Below are 13,035 nucleotides of genomic sequence, written 5' to 3'. Positions count from 1 at the left end.
GGAAAAAGCATGGAGGAGAAGATTTCAGAACAAGGCGACGCATCCTGCAGGCGGCTGAGGATCCGCGTCTGACGGACTGCGGAGGATCGGGCTCCTTTCTGCCCCCATGGAGGTCTGAGTCCTCCCGGGGAGGTGGACCACGGCAGGATGAGTCTCTGCGGAGTCGTGAGTCGAGGTGAGGAGGGGTTTTTTTTTGTTTTGTTCACGCGGGGAAGTGGGAATGTTTAGATCGACACACACGTCTCTGAGTGACTGTATCCAGGCTGATGTTTCCACAGTGACACACACTGAGCTCGTGTTTGTCATAAAACCTCTTCACTCTTCGTCTGGTTGATTTGTTGGTTGGATGCTGCGTGGCTTAATGTTCAACCCCCCTCCTCCTCCTCCTCCTCCTCCTCCTCCTCTTCCTCCTCAAACTCTTTAGACTTTTGAAAACTTGGGCGTGTCTTTCTGTCATGTTTTTTTTTAGGGGGTATAAAGAGGATGTTGAATTAAACACACTGCGGCCTCTGTTCCTTTTTTGATACGAGAAAGTGGGGCTGTTGGAGAGTTGCAGAGGAAGCTGTGACCAGAGAAAAGTCTCTTTATTGAAGCAGGAGTGAAAGGTGACAGCCCGAGCTGTCTGTCTGCTTCAATGAAACATAATTCCACGTTTTGTTACGAATCTATGCTTTTATTGTTATAAAAATCTGTGTCAAAAGTGTCAAAAATCCACAAACAGACCGACAGGGGGCGTCAGAACTGCAAAACGATATACTTTTTTCTATTCCCCACCTGTTGCTCAGTTATTGTAAAACAGTTTTGATTCCAAAGGTTTTGCATTAACATCAGAGCGACTACAAGACATGAGATGGGAAGTATTTAAGAAGCCAAACCGAAAGCACATAGCCAACTGAAAGGTGTGTATGTAAATATGTAAACAGGTAAACAGAGGCTGCTGATTGGCGTCATTGGTCTTGTTTATAAAAAAGGAACGAAAACTAAAGATAAATGTAATATTAACACAAAGTGTAAGACGAGACCCATTGCTTTCACTTTGAGGATGTTTCTGCATCTCTCTTGCCGTACAAAAACTAAAGTAATGCAAAGTAATAGACTTTGTGTTTTTGCATTATATGAAGCTGCAGATGACTGTGGAATAGCTTACAATTGCCCTAAAAGAGCAAATATAATCAAGGGGATTTGAATGAATGACTGAATCTTTATTTTGAGCATACAAACATAAAAAAAAAGAGAAAAGAAACATTAAGATTAAAAAAAACAACAAAGGAAACTACACAATCCTCGTGATCCACATTTGCATGAGGGGTAGGAAGAAGTAAAAAGTAATTTACTCCCACCCCTTTTGCACCAGCTGATAATAAAGATGACCGTAGAGAAAGAAGAAGTCATACACACAGAATACAAAGAATTGACAAAGCCGACAAAAAACAAGCTGTTCAGTGTTTCGTGACTTTTGGGTTCTGCTCTTCAGTGTCACTGTCAGGTTCTCAGCCGTATGAAGCAGTGAGAGTAGAAATATGTCTACAAAATAATACCCACAAGCAAAGTTAGAGCAAGGGGGGGGGGGGCAGAGGGGACTGGTGTCAACACAATAACCCTCTTTGTCTGTGACAATTCAAACGCCACACAATGAAGGACACACCCTCCAAGTGTATTGTCTACAGACTCCTCCTACTGTTGTTGCTTCAACCTCAATTGTGTAAAAAAGACTTTTTACTAAAATAATTAATTCATGTTAAGATACAGTTTAGGAGAGTATTTTTATTTATTTTTTTATTGTTTTAATATTCCAACTGTATATAAAACTATTGAATCCATTGAATTGAAGATAAATGGTATAAACCTTTTAATAGCATTCAGTTCTTGGAAGGAGGTCATGGTTCAAATTCAGGACAGGAGTTACCCCAGTTTGCATGTTCTTCCAACTTGTACCTGGGTTTCTTCTAATTGATTGACTCGAGGTTCAACAATTAATCATAAAACTATACTGTGTATCTGGGAAGTTTTCACAGTGCTTCGTCTTTTCCACATTTGTTTCACATTTTTCCAAAATTGAATTAATACTTTTTTTGATTATAACATGACTATAATGTCAAATTGCATTGCTTTATAATACTGTTAATATGTCAAATTCAGTGTGGACCTTTGTCTTCTGTATAATAAAAAACCCCACAGAGCTTGAGCCTCTTTCTCCTCTAGAACACAACGGACGTGTTGCGTCTCATGCCAAGTAGTAATATTTTTACTGAATGCTGGAATTCCTAATATTTATACTGAATCAGTTATGTTGTTAATGACTTTTACGATCCACAGACAATCAAAAGCTTTGCTCTTCTCATACTTGTTGGATCCTTTTTGTACAAATATCAAGTCAGTCTTTTTATTGAATCTGCAGCTGTGTCAGTGTTCTAATGTCTCTACCAATATATCTTTTGAAACGGCCTATTAGATGTACCACACCATATATTTAAAACTTTACCAAGATCTCATCTTCCTCCCTCATTTGCTCCCTCGTGGTTTGGTCCTGAGGGACACGTGAAACCGAGGCGATACAGAGCTGCAATGGGGAACTACTTGATAAAAGTTCATTCAAAACGATATATACTGTATGTTGGACACTATGATTTATTTCAACTTTTTAACAGAAAAAAAAAAGTCTCTTGTAACAAGCAGCTTTTTCAGTGGCTTCAGGGTTTAATCCCGTGTGAACGGTGCAGTCATACGAGCATCGCAACACAAAATGTTATAATTTCAGACCATTTTCAGTGCAGTTCGGCTCTTTGCAATTCACAGTGTGTTTTTAAAGCAGAATACTTCATTTTTCTCACCTTCATCCTCACATTCTCCACACCAATGCGTTTGTAAATAGCAATATTAATATATCTAAAATCAGCGTACCTTAAACAATGTGTATTTCCTTACATTTATAGCCATGGTTTGATTCTATTTGAAATACTTTAAATGAATTAAGACTTGCTTTAACATAATCACAACAAAAATCTGAAATAGAAATGAAAAATTACTCGTTATTCTTGGGAATGGAATTTAAATGTATTTAAAATGTTTCTATAAAGCAGGAACTATTGGTGAGAGGTATTTATTATATTATATTATATTAAATTAATTTGGATTAGATGGAATTATTCGACACAATTAGCAATACCGGTTACATTTATATGAGTGATGCTGTAAATTTAAGGGATGTCTTTAGTTGTGAAATAGCAGGTATGTGTGGAGGTGAGAGGAGGACTGTGCATTTAAAACCTGCTAATCCTGCTGTCCTCAATCTCTGCTGCCCAGCAGAGGAGGAGGAGCAGCAGAAGCAGGAGGAGCAGCAGGAGGAGGGAGGCAACAGGGCGTTACGCGCTCTGCTCCTCCGCCACCAAAACTCTGGAGTCGTCGGCTCCCACCAGCCACAGAAATAACTCCTCACAGGTCATAGACTTTTCTCTTGTTTCGTACCACTGGTGAAGTGAAGCGGCCAGGGCTCGGCGGGTGGAGAGGCATCATTTCTCCCGGGGTTAATCCTATTTCCCACGAGGTCTTTAAATATCTGCCGCGATGAGCGCAGCGGAAAACTCAGACAGTGACTCCAACAAGCTGGAGTCTGTGATCCAGGTGAGGCCCAGTGGGACTTTCTCCATCCCCCCCCTACTGCTTCTATCATGCAGTACTGACACTGTGATGTGACATTCATCCTCTCATCCGGGCTCAGTGTTTGTGTTCCCACACGCACCAGTGTCTCCACTCCCCAGTTGATCATGTTTCTGTTGTGACCGTCTGCATAATTAGCTGTATTTTTATTTTTATTTTAAGCTTGCTGTCATTATTACATTCCCTGACCTCAGATGTATCATATGCATGTTTGTGGGGTTTTTGTTGCCTCAGAAGCTGGAAGAGAGTGTGTTGTCTGAGGAAAAGAAGCTGACTGTCCGGGGCCCCTCACCCGATGCCCCCCCTACATGCCTGCCAGCCAGAGTCCGAGAAATTGTCACAAAGAACCTCAACGACAGCGGTGAGTCCTCCTCGATATCTTATCGGATAACGTTTGAATCCCCTGTCCTTCTGTCAGCTCCGTAATTTTTGGCATACATTGTCCCCTCCGCCACTGTTTTCTCTGGACAGGGGGAGCCATGTCCTCGGTCATGTCTCTGCAGGAGGAGAACCGGGTGCTGCAGGTCGAGCTGGCGAGGCTGGAGGACCTGCTGGCACACAGCAGAGCCGACCGAGACGAGCTCGCCATCAAGTACGGCGCAATCAGTGAGAGGGTAAGCAAAGACGCCGGTACGCCCGGTCACGGTGGGATAGGCAGAAATGGGATTAAAGGGATGAAATGGGAACATTGAATTGAGGCTTATCCAAATAGAACTGATAGACGAATGGATGTGGAATAAAGTCACATTCTCGTCTCTGAAAGGCTCCAGGTGCTTTGGTTATAGAGACTGTGGCACTTTTTCTTTTCAACATTTTAGTGTTTTCTCCCTTTTTCTTTGTGTGAGATTTGCTCGTCTCCCAGGTGATGGGGGGTGGTATGAGCTGAAGTGGGATGTTGCCATGGCGGCTGTCACCCCGGGTGACTGTAAACAGGGGCTTGAGTGGTTTTGAGAGATGTGGCAGTGGGTGGGTGGGCTGCACAGCTCCTTTAGGGTTGAACATTACTGCATCCAACAGCCAGACGGCTTCAGAAGTTGCACGTCCCTCAGTTGGAGTTACTTTCTTTATCAAACTCTCATTGAGTATTGCAAAGTTAGAACACCCGTGGCTGCAGTTCTTTGCGTGTCACTGAATACCAAAGGTGTTCCCAATGTAGGATGTGCAAACTGCAAGTCAGCTCTCGCTGAAGTAGAGGAAACATGCTCCATATGTGAAGCTTGTTTTCCCAAGAAATTAGAGGAATAGATGGCGTTGCATTGTTTTTATTTTTATAGTACATAATCTTGCTTGCTGCTGGACTGTTACTGTTTGTGGTCACAGCTTCAACCGGTTGGTTTGTCTGAACCTTTTTGTGGCCTGCAGTCTCTCTTTGTGGTGATCTGAGAGGGTTCAATGGAGAAAAAGAAAAGTTTCGCCCTCTGTTCTACAAAGTGTTGTTTGAAGTGACTTCACAATGCCGTTCTCGACAGCACCTGGCACAAACACTACCAAAACCTTGAATTACGTCCAATAATCACTTTTTTTTTTTTGGCAGCCTGAGTTTGTGTTGTTAGTCCAACAGTAAAACATGATTTTGGCTTGAATGTAGTGGAGCTCAATAAATCACTTTAGATATTACGAGGTTTCATTTTTCAGAGATGATCCGTATGCAACATAATTGCTGTATGAAAATATGCCACATCACCAGTTTGCCCAAATGATACCAGTTATTGAATATTCACTAGTGTGTGCACTAGTCCTAATACATTGAATAATCAAACCATTACTAAATGCAAACATTAAACAAAACAGCTGAAATGCGAATAATACATTGTATTAAAGTATTAATGTCTTTTAATGTTCAAGTCGTAAAAATGAGCCCAAAATTTGTTTTCAAACTGTATGACAATCGATCAGGTGTTGCTGAGTTAATGTGCATTTCCATCTTTCATAGTTCGTCATGTTTGCACTGCAAACAAATTAGTCACTAAATGCAGGAAAGTTCTTTTGTTTCATATTTCACTGCATAAACTAGGAACAATCCCGCTGAAAAAGGGAAATGTGCCACACACAAGTGTTCAGAGGAAAGATCAGACATCTCAGTTGGAAATATTTTCCCCCATGACTTTTATTTTGACATCAAATTTAAAACTCAGCAAATTGGTTTTGTTGTTTTTTTGTAAAGGTCTTTTTGTGATCAAAATGCCACATTTTCTGTGTTGGTTTTTCTCTTTAAGAGAAACCAAGCGATAAACAAGCCTCCACCACCTGTCTATCGCTTGATTTCTTTCATTTTGTTGCATTCAATACAATTAAAACGTCAAAAGAAGATATGAATGGTTGCTTTGAAAATGGACGGATACCACGTGAGTGTTGCACTGAGTTTGTCTGCAGCCACATCGCGACAGTACTTTGCACATCTGTGAACATCTGCATAGCATCCTTGTGTGAAATTAAACCTCCACACCCCCCGACCCCCCCCCCTGCCTCCGACCTTTATTAAAACCACAGCTGGAGCAGGCGCTGCGTTTGGAAACAGGAGTTGGGGACCATGACTCATTGGAGTCTCGTTGCCTGGCTCAGCAGAACGTGGATTTAAGGCGGCGGCTGGATGAGGAGCAAGCGTCCTACAAACGTAAACTCACTGCCTACCAGGAGGGGCAGCAGAGGCAGGCGCAGCTTGTGCAGAAGCTGCAGGCCAAGGTTTGTCCGTTTCAGTCCGTCCCCGCCTGAGATGTGGTCACTGCTCGGTGACAGGTGACAGACGATAACGTACTTTTCTGCTGCTTCAGGTGCTTCAGTACAAAAAGAGGTGTGGAGATCTGGAGCAGACACTGCAAGAGAAGACCTCCGAGTTGGAGAAGCACAGTGTGAGTGTGAGGTCAAGTTTATTGATCTTCAATGAGAAAGTTGTCCAGTCAGCCATTTCCAAAGATCTTATTCTCATGTACGATGTCTCTTTTAGAGCCACAGTGAAACATCTAACGGGCGGCACCACGACGAAGCGAGCAGCAGCCTGGAGGATGCTTTGATCCGTCTGGAGGAGGAACAGCAGAGGTCAGACATCAATCAACCACAATGTGTTGTGTTGGTGCTCTGCGATTGTACTTCACATCTGTAACATCCACAGTCTGAACCCGGGTGGAGAAAAGCACTGAAGCAGCTGAACCAGGAATTGTTCATCTTTTTGATTTCACTTGTCATTCTTGCTGCTGCTCACATTAATTTGTTCGATCACCATCAGAGATTCACAGCTGTATCCAAATAATGAGGCCTCAAGCACATGTGTTTTTTTTACCTTAACTTTTTTTGTTCATATTGTTTTGTAGTCAAATATTGTAGTGAATAAAGAGAATCATCATTTATATGGATGTAGCTGGATTGCATCATTTGTAATGTCCTTGTGTGTTTGTGTGTTTTCAGGAGCAGCAGTCTGTCTGCAGTGAACGCGATGCTCAGGGAACAGTTGGAGCAGGCCGGTTTGGCCAATGAGGCTCTCAGTCAGGACATCCGCCGGCTCACCGCCGACTGGACGAAAGCCAGAGAGGAGCTGGAACAAAAGGAGTCCGACTGGAGGAGAGAGGAGGAGGTGGGGGGGAGGGGAGGGGGGGCACCCAAACACTGAAGCACTTCAAACACTTCAAACACAGACCATGTGAATTCATGATAATGTGGGTGTGTTGATTTTGTTAATTTAATTTAATTCTGGCATTTCCTGTTCAGTCTTTCCACAGCTACTTCAGCAGTGAACACGGCCGTCTGTTGACTCTGTGGCGACAAGTTGTCGGGTTCAAGAGGCACGTTTGTGAAATGAAGACTGCCACTGAAAGGTGAAAACTTTCAAACTGTATGTTATGTTGTGTTTGGTATGTCCTTGTTGTGCTTGAGATCATCTTTTCTTTCCTGTCCCTCAAACCTCAGGGACTTGTCGGACATGCGTAACGAGCTCGCCCGGATGTCCCACTCCACACACGCGTCCTGCGCTGGTCTGTCTGCCACTCTGCACAGTCGGGAGGGAGGAGCAGCTCTGGCACTGGAGCGGGAGAAATCCCTAAGAGTCCAGTTGGAGCAGCAGCTGAGAGATCGAGTGACTGAGATGATGAATCTTCAGAGCAGAACAGATATAGAGAGAAGTGAGATCAACCTCAGGTCAGTGAACTCCGACCCCCCTGGAGGTATCGAGCAGGTTTTTAATTGAAGCATAATTTACAAAAATGGTTTGAGATGGCTCAGGAGCCTGGCCCAAGGAAAACTTCAGTTTAATCCCTTAATGGCGTGATCTACATGGATGCATGAAACTCTCATTGGTGAAATCACCGTTGCAAAAAAATCTAACAAAGCTTGTCTCCATATTGTGCCTTAAAAAAATCAAAAACACAATTTTCTTCAATATCCTCAGTTGTTTCTCTGAGTAACTTCAAAATACGATGACAAATAGCTTTGCTGAGAAAATCCCATCAGAAAGCGAGTCGACTGTGATGGGTCGATAAGCTTTCTGTTCAGTGCAGCTCACTACTGTTTATAGAGCATGAGCTCTGTTAAAAACGTGGAGTTACAAAGCAGAACTCATGGACTACTTTCTCTTTTGTGTGCACTTTCAGGTTATCGGACTCTTTGCGAGAGATGGAGCGACTGAAGAATCAAACTGAAGAGCGGGACAGAGAACTTGCCACTCTGATGAGGAGGCTCGAGGTGAGACGCCGGTCACGGCGACGGTGATGGTCACCTTTACCCAACTTCCTCCTCCTGCCCGTAACTTCGTGCTTCGTTTCAGGAACAGAGCGACGACGAGACCGACATGCAGATGGTGAGAGCTCACAGTGAGACACTGTTGGACACACTGCGGGACATTGCACAGGTACACACACACACACACACACACACACACACACACACACACACACACACACACACACACACACACACACACACACACACACACACTTCATTATGAAGGGAGCGCTTCATTTCAATGTCCTCTCACAGACCGTTCTGTCAGATGGGGAGTCGTCATCAGAAGCAGATCAGGACAACTCTGGGGCTCCGCTGCTGTCACTGATCCGTGACTCCGCCCCTCTCAGAGCGTCCTCTCCTCGGAGGCCGGCCTCCCCCACTCGAGCGTCCTCGCTGCCGCCTCTCCCAGAAGCCGCGCTCTCAGCCCTCCGCTCTGCAGTCGCCAACAAGACGCTCCAGCTGCAGGTGACACGTCAGTTTATGAACTCGCAGTGTGATGAAGAAACATGAAACACACACACACACACACACACACACACACACACACACACACACACACACACACACACACACACACACACACACACACACACACACACACACACACACACACACACACACACACACACACACACACACACACACACACACACACACACACACCACATACAGGGAAGGTGGTCAATAAAAAGTCTAACATGAGTTTTAAAATCATTAATGGTGAAAAGTTCCTGTAATTTTTGTGATATTTGAAGAGGCAGAGGGAGCTGGGAGCAGCTGAATAATTGCTTAATGAATGAAGCTTTACCAGTGGAGTAGCTTACAGTTCTTTAATGTGCCAGATTGTGGGTTTAATTTTGTTATATATTTGAGGGGTTTAAAAAAAAATCCAAAACCCCAAAAAGATCATCTCAGGGCTTTTTGTGATATATGTGACTTCTTGCTATATTATTTTACTTAATTCACTTTATGCCGAGTTATGGTGAATATTTAAAAAAGAAAAGTTTATATATTAACAAATGTTTTGCTTTACCTTAAAGTGATGCAGCTTTGTTTGAGTAAATTCTGACCAAATACAACAGCCCAACAGTCATAACAGCTCCACTAAGAGCAAAGATTATTGTAGTCATTATTATTTATTTATATTACAGTTATAAGAAAGAAAAGCAAAAAAATGTGTCGTCAGTCATGAGTGGTGCCTTTAATTTCTTTCATCTTATAAATTAAAGAAGTAGAAAAAAGCAAATGTAACTCTGCCGATTCTGTTTGAACAGCATTACTCATCATCACAGCTGAGATAGACGATGACAACAATAAACGCAGACACACAAAACACTTTAATATTGTTCACTGGAAGTAAAACTATAGATGACGATATGTTTGCGGAACTTAAATGTTAGTGCTACATAAAAATTGACGATTCATTGATTTTATTTCTTGCAAAATGATCATATTTCAATTTTCCTATGAGGATAAGTTATGTTGATTAAAATCACTCAGACCATTTTAAAATATTGACTAAAAGAGACTGACAACAAATTTGTGGAGCTATGAGTTGTCTCTACTGTTTGGACATCATTCCTCCGACTCATCTCTTCATGTTTGCAGGAGGTCCGAGGTCGTCTGCTCAGTGCCCAGACTTCAGTGCAACAGTTACGAAAGCAGCTTTCAGAGTCTGACTTGGCCAAAAAAGATGCTGAACAGCGAAACCAGGTGCTGCATTGGGAGAGGGACTCTGCTCAGAGAGAGAGGGAGGCCCTCCAGAAGGAGAAGGAGCGTCTGAAGCAGGAGAGAGACACACTGACCAGGTTCACTGACGGTCACATCACCTCATGCAGTGTCCTTCTAACCATTAGACCCTGGCTTGTTGTGAACTCTTTGTTGTGCCTGCTTACACCCTGAACAACGCAGTGAGAAGGTGAATCTGGAGAAGACGGCTCAGACTGCACAGAGCGGCTGTCAGATCCTGAAGATGGACTGTGAGAAGCTCCAGCTGACGCTGTCCTCCCTGCAGCGTGAGCGAGACCACGAGAGGGAGGAGAAGGAGGCCGTCATCCAGGAGAGAGACCGGGCAAAGGCGGAGACTCAGAGAATGTAAGCAGGCTAATCAATGGTGATTAAGTTAATGTGATGCCAATGCTAATCCGACACATGAAGAGCAGTCCATGCACAGCACACACTTACATGAAGCTATTTGAAAAATCTTTACAGAGTTCCAGGACACGACACACCATATTCACCTTCATTTATCTTGTACTATAAAGGGGTTTTCCGACCAGCAATGTGTGAGAAAAATAGTCTGTGAGTCATATCTTTTTTTTCTTTTCTTTTTTTAATAAACAGGATGTGGCAATAGATATGATAACAGTCGATTGTCATTCATTATGAAGATTTTCGATGGTTCAACTTCCCAGGGATGTCTCAGACACCGTCCTGCTCCTAGATTACTGCTGGTATTGAACAGCTTATGTTCAGGCTTTCTGCTGAGCCCTAACCTTACATCCTTCAGATTCAAGTGTGGTGGACCAGGAAGACATTGACAGAGGACTTCAGGACTGAAAGTCCCTGCTTTATTTATGTGGCCTGCATTAGCAATGACGAGTATCTCTGACTTTTTCTTAAACACTTTTAAACCAAAACGTTCTTGAATCTATTCTACATGAACGAAATGCATGGAAGAAGTAGAAGGAAGCTTGTTCCACTGTGAACACACACTGCGTTTCATCCTGACCGTCCTCATTAAGTCCATGCCCTGGATGTGACAATGAGCTTAACACACGCACCGACTGTCTGGTTCATGTACAGTAAGATTTACATCCTCTTCATCCAAGACACAAGCAGTGGGATCATGGCGAGAGTCGAGCCTCCGCTCTGCGTGGAGAGTTGTCGTCAGTGAAGGAGACCCACCAGCAGGGGGAAGTTGAGAGGCAGCTGCTGGAGAGAGAGAAGGCCCAGCTGTCTGAAGCACTTGCTCGGGTAAGAAAAAGTCAACTTGTGCTCTGTTGAACTTCTGCAGATTTATCATATGCACATTGTCATGCCGTATGTGTCCGTTGATTCTCCTCCAGGCTGAGAGCAGCAACACAGAACTGTCCCTGCTGCTCAACAAGCTCCAGTCTGAGGATGCAGCTCTCAGAGACTCTCTGGCAAAGATGGGCGGCATGAATGAGAGCCTGGCCCAGGATAAAGTCGATCTGAACTCCTACATCCTTCATGTGAGAAGAGATTAGGAGAGCTGAAAGATTATATCAACCCTCAGAGAAAGCCTCATGTGGCTCGGCACCTCTGACACCTTTTCAAGAATGTTCTGCCTTTTGCCAAACTTTATAGCCTTGCACCATTGACGGGTCACTTTTGAGAAGAAATTATAATATAAAGAAAAAGTAAACTAGAAAGAACTTATTATTCATTTCAAATACAATTTTTAGAACTGACTTTATTGTAAGTTTAATAGAAATGTAGTAAAATGAATGCAAAGCCATCCGTGTAAGCATACAAGTAAGAATTATCATTGGAATTAAAAGAAAACAAAAAATAATTAAATTCCTTTTTATTTATAAGAATAATATTATGTTTGGATTGACAGCAAACAAATTTTCAGATCAAATAATGTTATATTGATAATCATTGATGGCATACGTTTCTTTCAAATAAAATATCCAGAATATCTGTTTGAACTTCAGCAGCAGATTTGTGGTTCGTAATTCTACCATTGTTCACAATAAGATGCTCTGTTTTCACAACCTTAAATATAAACTTTCCCTCTTGTTTGTGTTTGTCAGCTGGAGGAGGAGAGGGCTCTCCTGCAGGCTCAGAAGCGCGAGGCAGAGCAGGAAAAGCTGACCATCAGAGACGAGCTGGTCCGGTTGGAGCAGCTCAGACTGGAGCAGGAGTCGTCCCGCATCGCACTGCAGCAGTCGCTCCACGACACCGAGCTGAGCCGGGTGGGGATGGAGGCAGAGCTCCAGAGTCTCAGGACCGAGAGGCTCAAGCTGCAGGAGAAAGTCACTCAGGTTGAGCACAGATTGATCAACAGTACAAAGCATCTCTGACATTCCTCACAAAGTGCTTGTGACAGATTAATCTCTGGTGGTTACATGCACACTGCTCATCTCACTCTGTTTGCTGTGTGGCAGCTCTGTGCGGAAGTGACCTCTCTGGGTTCAGAGTTGAGTCTCATCAGAGGAGAAGGCCAGAGGAATGAGGTGGCCTTAGAGGAGGCCGGACGCAGTCGTGCCGAACTGGCTCGAGATAAAGCAGCTCTGGTGGTCCAGCTGACGGCGTCGGAGAGAGAAAACACCATGCTTTCAGAGGAGCTGGCTGCTTTCAGGTTAGACTTTTGCTTCTTTAAAAATTTTTTTTATCAATTCTTTATTGTATTTTTGCAATACAGCCTCTAATCCAGGACTCAAGGGGCCCTGATCTTGTTGGTTCCTCTGAACATGTTTCTGCAGTTCTTGTATTGCAGAGTGGAATAAACACCCTGAGATCAAATGACAAAATGTGTGTGTTATATAGGAAACTGCAAGTAAATACAAGCACTTGACTTTAAAACGATTCAGCATCTATCAGGACAAAAATGTGAAACACGTTAAACGGTCTGTGGTCAAAACATTTTTTACTATTTTCTTTAAAAAGACATGTTGCTGTGATAATAATGAATAT

The 13,035-nt window shown here is 43.2% G+C and overlaps 1 protein-coding gene across 1 annotated transcript in view; it reads left to right on the top strand.

The window, feature by feature from the left end:
* Window positions 1-4,138: 4,138 nt before the first annotated feature.
* Window positions 4,139-13,035, top strand: part of crocc (ciliary rootlet coiled-coil, rootletin) — a 22,000-nt gene continuing 13,103 nt past the window's right edge. The window contains exons 1-16 of the mRNA XM_080460774.1: window positions 4,139-4,271; window positions 6,148-6,339; window positions 6,429-6,506; window positions 6,602-6,693; window positions 7,060-7,225; window positions 7,360-7,466; window positions 7,558-7,785; window positions 8,238-8,328; window positions 8,411-8,494; window positions 8,623-8,835; window positions 9,979-10,178; window positions 10,282-10,464; window positions 11,202-11,346; window positions 11,439-11,585; window positions 12,153-12,383; window positions 12,507-12,700. Of these exons, the coding sequence (XP_080316900.1) occupies window positions 4,149-4,271; window positions 6,148-6,339; window positions 6,429-6,506; window positions 6,602-6,693; window positions 7,060-7,225; window positions 7,360-7,466; window positions 7,558-7,785; window positions 8,238-8,328; window positions 8,411-8,494; window positions 8,623-8,835; window positions 9,979-10,178; window positions 10,282-10,464; window positions 11,202-11,346; window positions 11,439-11,585; window positions 12,153-12,383; window positions 12,507-12,700 (2,474 nt within the window). The 5' untranslated portion in view covers window positions 4,139-4,148. The remainder of the gene's footprint in view (window positions 4,272-6,147; window positions 6,340-6,428; window positions 6,507-6,601; window positions 6,694-7,059; window positions 7,226-7,359; window positions 7,467-7,557; window positions 7,786-8,237; window positions 8,329-8,410; window positions 8,495-8,622; window positions 8,836-9,978; window positions 10,179-10,281; window positions 10,465-11,201; window positions 11,347-11,438; window positions 11,586-12,152; window positions 12,384-12,506; window positions 12,701-13,035) is intronic.

This window comes from Lipophrys pholis (assembly GCF_963383615.2).
Source record: "Lipophrys pholis genome assembly, chromosome: 4".
NCBI lineage: Eukaryota > Metazoa > Chordata > Actinopteri > Blenniiformes > Blenniidae > Lipophrys > Lipophrys pholis.
This window is presented reverse-complemented; position numbering and strand designations above follow the sequence as displayed.